This window comes from Olea europaea, unplaced genomic scaffold (genome assembly GCF_002742605.1).
Source record: "Olea europaea var. sylvestris unplaced genomic scaffold, O_europaea_v1 scaffold393, whole genome shotgun sequence".
NCBI lineage: Eukaryota > Viridiplantae > Streptophyta > Magnoliopsida > Lamiales > Oleaceae > Olea > Olea europaea.
This window is the reverse complement of record NW_019258828.1, coordinates 10,431-18,971: the sequence shown is the minus strand read 5'-3', so window position 1 is coordinate 18,971 and position 8,541 is coordinate 10,431. Positions and strand designations below refer to the sequence as shown.

Sequence of the window (8,541 nt, the reverse complement as noted above, 5' to 3'; positions counted from 1 at the left end):
ATCCTATCACGAGTGAAGAGGAGGTCATCGAGTTACATAGGGAATTTGCCTAGAAGAACGAAGAGCAAATACACCTCGTAGAACAAGCATTGGTCATAAAGGGACAAAAGCATCCCGAAAGCTTGTCACGGAAGAGCTGCAGAATTATGATCGTCAAAGAATCACAACTTCTGACTTGGAGCTAATAATTTCGTCGGTACGTCGATGACGGGATCAATGATGGATTTTGCCACGAAATATATCATTTACTAATACCTTTTAACAACATATTTTCAATATCTTAACCGAATATTCTTGCAATTTGCACGCATAATAAATAAGGCTGAGAGTGTCAGTGTTTGTATAAAGCAAATATTGCAAATTCTCTTAAAATGAAATGGAAGTTTGTTTAGAGATGGACCATGTCCCAATTCATTTAAAATACTTAGGATACATGCCTTTCTATTGCCACCTTTTCAAAATTCCTGTTACATGTTGGCCGAGAATTCATCACATCTGGCTGCAGTTCGGTCATTTTCCGGCGAACTAAACCACTAAATCAGTATATCTTCCAAGCAGTGGAATAAGCATAGGATAATTTTGATGGAAAGGATATTTTAGAATGTGCTTTCTAGCATCCCATCAAAAAAAATTCCTTTTTCTCCCTATATAAATAATTTGATCATAGCCCTCTATCAGAACATTAGCGAATTGTAAGCCTAGAAAAATATTTACATATATCATCTACAAAACTATAAATTTTCTCTGATTTGAAGGCGTAAATTTAGAATAGAAATGGTGAAGTTCTCGAAGCAGTTTGAGTCTCAGCTTGTTCCTGAATGGAGAGAGGCATTTGTTGATTATAAACAACTCAAGAAAGACCTCAGGAAAATCCATCTCCTCTGCAATGAAACTGAAAATAGCAAGAAACAAAATGATTCTTTCTCCAAATCCCTGTTCTCATCTCTAAGGAAGTATAATTTCCTTGGCCATAAGCAAAGAGAAAAGAGAGTTATTCAAGTACACTAATCTCCATCCTTACTCTATTATTATAGTCGCATTTGTCATGTTGAGTAGTCTTCTATCATTTATTGAAAGTTATTTTTCTCAGGTTCGTCGTAAACTTGATGCTTCGGCTAGTAAGGGAGACTTGTATGAGACAGAGCTGCTGGAGAAGTTTGCTGACACTGATGCTGCCATCGAGTTTTTTGCACGTCTGGACCTTCAGCTTAACAAAGTGAATCAATTTTATAGAATGAAAGAGAAGGAATTTCTTGCGAGGGGTGACTCGTTGCAGAAACAAATGGAGATTCTTATTGAGCTGAAATCTGTTCTTATGCAAAGATGCTCAAAAGGGGCTTCTGCCCAAGACTTAAACGAGGAGGATTCGATATCAGGCACCATATCATGTGGTATGAAGTTCTTGCATTTTCTTGCTTAATTGAAATTTACTCTCTAGTACGTTTGAAGCTTTGTTCACATATTTTCTTTGTAAATGTTGATAGATTTAGAGTCCATAAAGGACAGGATAGGACTGGAGCAGGAGCCGGAGCTGGAGCCAGAGCCAGAGCCAGAGCCAGAGCCGGAGCCAGAGAATGAGAATTCGATTGAAGAAATAGAAAGAAATGATTTGCAATTACCGGACTTCCCAAAATCTGGTGAACTTGACAAATCAATAGGAATAAAAAGACAGGGCTCTCTTTCGAGTCGAGTTATTAACTACCAGGGGAAGAACTTAAGGATTCACATTCCTCTGACGAATCCGACTCGTACATTTTCAGCTATAACTTATTTACTTAGGGATGATTTAGTAAATCAATCCTCCAAGAAATTTGGTCCAGAAGGAAATAAGTTGCATATCAACAAAAAAAAGCTACATCATGCTGAGAAAATGATTAAAGGAGCATTTGTTGAGCTCTACAAAGGATTAGACTACCTCAAAACTTACAGGTATTATATCATTATTACTTTGTTATGATTTGGAATTTCTGGTTTTTTAGAAGAACACTAAAAACCATTTTTTCTAATGTCTTTCAGGAACTTGAACATGCTTGCTTTTGCAAAGATTTTGAAGAAATTCGACAAAGTACGCGGCATGATGTTTTAGATTTCTTTTCGAGTTTCTTCTTTTTCTTCCGTTTAATATGTCTGACAGGCTTCGTGTAATTTCAGGTGACTAACAAAGAAGTTCTCCCCATTTATCTAAAAGTTGTTGAGAGCTCCTACTTCAACAGCTCAGACAAGGTAACAAATAGCATACCCGGGATCGACTATATTAAGTCATAAGATTTGACAAAGTTTTACTGTTGCTAATATACTGTAATCCTTCTCCATTTCCATGGTTCAGGACCCGCTATAAAAAAACATAGGCGGAGTCGAACCGAGAAAATATGTATTTGGACACAAGAATAGTGATGGAACATCTTTACATGGCATTGTGACTGGAAGATGATTAGATGTGGGGTACTAGAAATCCCATCATGAAATTATTCTTTGACAATGTTAAGTGGTTAACCAATGGCCTTATATTTTTTCATGTGTATCAATCTAAGATTTGCTTGTCTAGTAAATATTGGAGAATTTTCTGCCAAATTTTTTCAAAAATGAAATGAAATTTGAATTGAATGACAGGCTTTGAAGCTAGCAGATGAGGTTGAGGAGCTTTTCATCAAACATTTTGCTGAAGATGATAAAAGAAAGGCCATGAAGTACCTTAAACCGACACTGCGAAAAGAATCACATTCTGTAACATTTTTCATTGGTGAGTTTCTTTCTTCCAATCAGTTCAAGTGCAATATTGAAAAACTGGTGACCATGAATCAGCCACTATATCAGTTCACTTTTCGAAGTGGACTACAAAGAAAGTTGCATACTGAGCCATTAAAGGAACAAAGTTTTACGTGGATTCTTAACCTACTATAATCCTCCTCTACCCGAGTTTGGAACCGGGATTGAAATATGAAGCATAAGAACACATTCCTATAAATTAAAATAGTTCAAAATGTAGCTAGTTCCTTTTGGCTTGTGAGACACGGGGTTTTGAATATCTCTACCCCCATTAAACAAGAGAGAGGGGGAAAATATGTAATCTATCACTACCGCAAATCGTCAAGATAATAATACTGCTTCTTAAAGCCCGTTTGGCATGACTTTTGCTTTTGCTTTCACTTCCAGTAGGAGAGTTTTGGAGGAAGTCACCTTACTTTTGTTTGGAAACTAATTTTTGAAAGAATTTCCTATAACAAAAGTGCTTCTAGGTAAAGTTACATTAAATCAACTTCCTTTAAAAGCACTTTTAACTAGAAGAATCATTTTCATAAAATTAGCCAATTGGGCCCTAAATCAGGTTTTGGGTCTCTAAAGCTCATTTTAGCTTCTCAAAAGTCATGCCAAACGAGCCTTTAATATATTTAATGGTTACATGTAATCTAATCCCATGCATATTTAGTATAATTTGATGGCTAACCAATAAACATAATTGCTGTGTTATTCGTACAACTCAATAATACTAGATATTCGCTGATCTTTTGCATTTTCTTTCTGAAAAATAGGTCTATTTGCGGGGTGTTTCCTTGCTCTTTTCGTCGGATATGTTATCATGGCTCATATTACAGGAATGTATAGGCCTAAATCAGACACGTACATGGAAACTGTCTATCCTGTCCTAAGGCAAGTAAAGTTTCACTTGGTCTAATAGCGTTTGATGTATAAAAATTTCATGGCTACTAATTGAATTTCTTCTATAATTTTGCAGCATGTTCAGCCTACTGTTTTTGCATTTTTTCCTATATGGATGCAACATTTTCATGTGGAGAAAAACCAGAATAAATTATAGCTTCATCTTTGAGCTTTCTCCAACAAAAGAACTCAAGTATAGAGATGTATTCTTGATCTGTACTATATCAATGACTGCTGTAGTAGGCGTTTTGTTTGTTCATCTATCGCTTGTTGCAAAAGGCTATTCTTATGCTCAAGTTCGAGCTATCCCAGGTCTTCTTCTACTGGTAAGACACAAAAAGTTATACATTAGCAATCTACTATAACCCTCCTCTTTTATCAAGGCTTAAAACTTCGCTTCTTTGATTACAAGTCAATAAATCAATCGATTCTTTTGACAGGTTTTTCTGCTGCTCTTGGTCTGTCCATTCAACATTTTCTACAAATCGAGCCGGATTCGCTTCCTACGAGTAATAAGGAACATCGTTTTATCGCCCTTGTACAAGGTTGTCATGCTGGACTTTTTCATGGCTGATCAACTTTGTAGTCAGGTAACAAAATCACTATTACTAGCAATATATCTCACCTATCAGAACTTTTTTCAAGAACTAATTTTTGTTTTACATACACTATGAATCAGATACCAATGCTGAGAGACCTGGAGAATGTAGCATGCTATTATATAACTGGAAGCTACAAAACTCAGGATTATAAATATTGCATGAGGACAACATATTACAGAGATCTTGCTTATGCAGTTTCCTTCCTACCATATTACTGGAGGGCTATGCAGGTTTAGCATCATTCTTCGCCTTTTATTGTATTATAGATTTGATTTCCTGCCCACAATGGGAATGAGTTATTATGTCAACTATGGGTGTGACAACATGGATTTGATCTTCTGCCCATAGTAGATTGGGCAGGAGATCACTATTGTATTTTATTAATTATATTTTTTTACGGTGCTAGCCACACCCACATTGGGCATAATAACTCCTGCCCACTGTGAGCAAGAGATCACTGATATATTGTATTAATTATATTTCTTTACAATGCTATGAGATACAGTTTGCTGATATATACAATTTTATTTACAGTGTGCTCGAAGATGGTTCGATGAAGGACATAAAAGCCACCTTGTAAACGAAAGAAATGATTTGCAATTACCGGACTTCCCAAAATCTGGTGAACTTGACAAATCAATAGGAATAAAAAGACAGGGCTCTCTTTCGAGTCGAGTTATTAACTACCAGGGGAAGAACTTAAGGATTCACATTCCTCTGACGAATCCGACTCGTACATTTTCAGCTATAACTTATTTACTTAGGGATGATTTAGTAAATCAATCCTCCAAGAAATTTGGTCCAGAGGGAAATAAGTTGCATATCAACAAAAAAAAGCTACATCATGCCGAGAAAATGATTAAAGGAGCATTTGTTGAGCTCTACAAAGGATTAGACTACCTCAAAACTTACAGGTATTATATCATTATTACTTTGTTATGATTTGGAATTTCTGGTTTTTTAGAAGAACACTAAAAACCATTTTTTCTAATGTCTTTCAGGAACTTGAACATGCTTGCTTTTGCAAAGATTTTGAAGAAATTCGACAAAGTACGCGGCATGATGTTTTAGATTTTTTTTTTTTTTTTTTTTTTTTTCCTGAGTTTCATTTTTTTCTTCCGTTTAATATGTCTGACAGGCTTTGTGTAATTTCAGGTGACTAACAAAGAAGTTCTCCCCATTTATCTAAAAGTTGTTGAGAGCTCCTACTTCAACAGCTCAGACAAGGTAAAAAATAGCATACCGGGGATCGACTATATTAAGTCATAAGATTTGACAAAGTTTTACTTTTGCTAATATACTGTAATCCTTCTCCATTTCCATGGTTCAGGACCCGCTATAAAAAACATAGGCGGAGTCGAACCGAGAAAATATGTATTTGGGCACAAGAATAGTGATGGAACATCTTTACATGGCATTGTGACTGGAAGATGATTAGATGTGGGGTACTAGAAATCCCATCATGAAATTATTCTTTGACAATGTTAAGTGGTTAACCAATGGCCTTATATTTTTTCATGTGTATCAATCTAAGATTTGCTTGTCTAGTAAATATTGGAGAATTTTCTGCCAAATTTTTTCAAAAATGAAATGAAATTTGAATTGAATGACAGGCTTTGAAGCTAGCAGATGAGGCTGAGGAGCTTTTCATCAAACATTTTGCTGAAGATGATAAAAGAAAGGCCATGAAGTACCTTAAACCGACATTGCGAAAAGAATCACATTCTGTAACATTTTTCATTGGTGAGTTTCTTTCTTCCAATCAGTTCAAGTGCAATATTGAAAAACTGGTGACCATGAATCAGCCACTATATCAGTTCACTTTTCGAAGTGGACTACAAAGAAAGTTGCATACTGAGCCATTAAAGGAACAAAGTTTTACGTGGATTCTTAACCTACTATAATCCTCCTCTACCCGAGTTTGGAACCGGGATTGAAATATGAAGCATAAGAAGACATTCCTATAAATTAAAATAGTTCAAAATGTAGCTAGTTCCTTTTGGCTTGTGAGACACGGGGTTTTGAATATCTCTACCCCCATTAAACAAGAGAGAGGGGGAAAATATGTAATCTATCACTACCGCAAATCGTCAAGATAATAATACTGCTTCTTAAAGCCCGTTTGGCATGACTTTTGCTTTTGCTTTCACTTCCAGTAGGAGAGTTTTGGAGGAAGTCACCTTACTTTTGTTTGGAAACTAATTTTTGAAAGAATTTCCTATAACAAAAGTGCTTCTAGGTAAAGTTACATTAAATCAACTTCCTTTAAAAGCACTTTTAACTAGAAGAATCATTTTCATAAAATTAGCCAATTGGGCCCTAAATCAGGTTTTGGGTCTCTAAAGCTCATTTTAGCTTCTCAAAAGTCATGCCAAACGAGCCTTTAATATATTTAATGGTTACATGTAATCTAATCCCATGCATATTTAGTATAATTTGATGGCTAACCAATAAACATAATTGCTGTGTTATTCGTACAACTCAATAATACTAGATATTCGCTGATCTTTTGCATTTTCTTTCTGAAAAATAGGTCTATTTGCGGGGTGTTTCCTTGCTCTTTTCGTCGGATATGTTATCATGGCTCATATTACAGGAATGTATAGGCCTAAATCAGACACGTACATGGAAACTGTCTATCCTGTCCTAAGGCAAGTAAAGTTTCACTTGGTCTAATAGCGTTTGATGTATAAAAATTTCATGGCTACTAATTGAATTTCTTCTATAATTTTGCAGCATGTTCAGCCTACTGTTTTTGCATTTTTTCCTATATGGATGCACAATTTTCATGTGGAGAAAAACCAGAATAAATTATAGCTTCATCTTTGAGCTTTCTCCAACAAAAGAACTCAAGTATAGAGATGTATTCTTGATCTGTACTATATCAATGACTGCTGTAGTAGGCGTTTTGTTTGTTCATCTATCGCTTGTTGCAAAAGGCTATTCTTATGCTCAAGTTCGAGCTATCCCAGGTCTTCTTCTACTGGTAAGACACAAAAAGTTATACATTAGCAATCTACTATAACCCTCCTCTTTTATCAAGGCTTAAAACTTCGCTTCTTTGATTACAAGTCAATAAATCAATCGATTCTTTTGACAGGTTTTTCTGCTGCTCTTGGTCTGTCCATTCAACATTTTCTACAAATCGAGCCGGATTCGCTTCCTACGAGTAATAAGGAACATCGTTTTATCGCCCTTGTACAAGGTTGTCATGCTGGACTTTTTCATGGCTGATCAACTTTGTAGTCAGGTAACAAAATCACTATTACTAGCAATATATCTCACCTATCAGAACTTTTTTCAAGAACTAATTTTTGTTTTACATACACTATGAATCAGATACCAATGCTGAGAGACCTGGAGAATGTAGCATGCTATTATATAACTGGAAGCTACAAAACTCAGGATTATAAATATTGCATGAGGACAACATATTACAGAGATCTTGCTTATGCAGTTTCCTTCCTACCATATTACTGGAGGGCTATGCAGGTTTAGCATCATTCTTCGCCTTTTATTGTATTATAGATTTGATTTCCTGCCCACAATGGGAATGAGTTATTATGTCAACTATGGGTGTGACAACATGGATTTGATCTTCTGCCCATAGTAGATTGGGCAGGAGATCACTATTGTATTTTATTAATTATATTTTTTTACGGTGCTAGCCACACCCACATTGGGCATAATAACTCCTGCCCACTGTGAGCAAGAGATCACTGATATATTGTATTAATTATATTTCTTTACAATGCTATGAGATACAGTTTGCTGATATATACAATTTTATTTACAGTGTGCTCGAAGATGGTTCGATGAAGGACATAAAAGCCACCTTGTAAACCTGGGAAAATACACGTCTGCAATGCTGGCTGCCGGAGCCAAAGTGGCTTACGAGAAAGAAAAAAGTGTAGGACGGCTATGCCTAGTTGTAGTCATGTCAAGTGCTGCAACTGTGTATCAACTATATTGGGACTTTGTAAAGGATTGGGGTTTGCTTCAGTTTCATTCCAAGAATCCATGGCTAAGAGATGAACTAATTCTTCGTCGGAAATTCATTTACTTTTTCTCAGTGGTATATACCAACCCCCTCCTCCACCTTTCGTTCTTTTCAATGCTTTTCTACACTATATTATCTCAAATTTCATTATGCATCTCTCTTCCTTAATTTTGTTTCATCGAACATGTCCCTGTAGTCCATAACGAGTGCTTTCCCAGATATTACACTTACAAAATGACTCCAAATCAACCAGACACGACAATCCCTACCCCCACCCCCCCA

At 35.9% G+C, this 8,541-nt stretch overlaps 1 protein-coding gene across 2 annotated transcripts in view; it reads left to right on the top strand.

Moving 5' to 3' along the window:
• Positions 1 to 671: 671 nt before the first annotated feature.
• Positions 672 to 8,541, top strand: part of LOC111387176 (phosphate transporter PHO1 homolog 1-like) — a 9,250-nt gene continuing 1,380 nt past the window's right edge. The window contains exons 1-11 of one of the 2 annotated variants that reach the window (XM_023011718.1): positions 672 to 999; positions 1,091 to 1,391; positions 1,485 to 1,929; positions 2,017 to 2,065; positions 2,152 to 2,223; positions 2,620 to 2,740; positions 3,531 to 3,648; positions 3,734 to 3,983; positions 4,098 to 4,247; positions 4,337 to 4,489; positions 8,056 to 8,334. In XM_023011718.1, the coding sequence (XP_022867486.1) occupies positions 775 to 999; positions 1,091 to 1,391; positions 1,485 to 1,929; positions 2,017 to 2,065; positions 2,152 to 2,223; positions 2,620 to 2,740; positions 3,531 to 3,648; positions 3,734 to 3,983; positions 4,098 to 4,247; positions 4,337 to 4,489; positions 8,056 to 8,334 (2,163 nt within the window). In that variant the 5' untranslated portion in view covers positions 672 to 774. Of the gene's footprint in view, positions 1,000 to 1,090; positions 1,392 to 1,484; positions 1,930 to 2,016; positions 2,066 to 2,151; positions 2,224 to 2,610; positions 2,741 to 3,530; positions 3,649 to 3,733; positions 3,984 to 4,097; positions 4,248 to 4,336; positions 4,490 to 8,055; positions 8,335 to 8,541 lie in introns of both variants that reach the window. The other variant, XM_023011717.1, reaches the window with a different exon arrangement.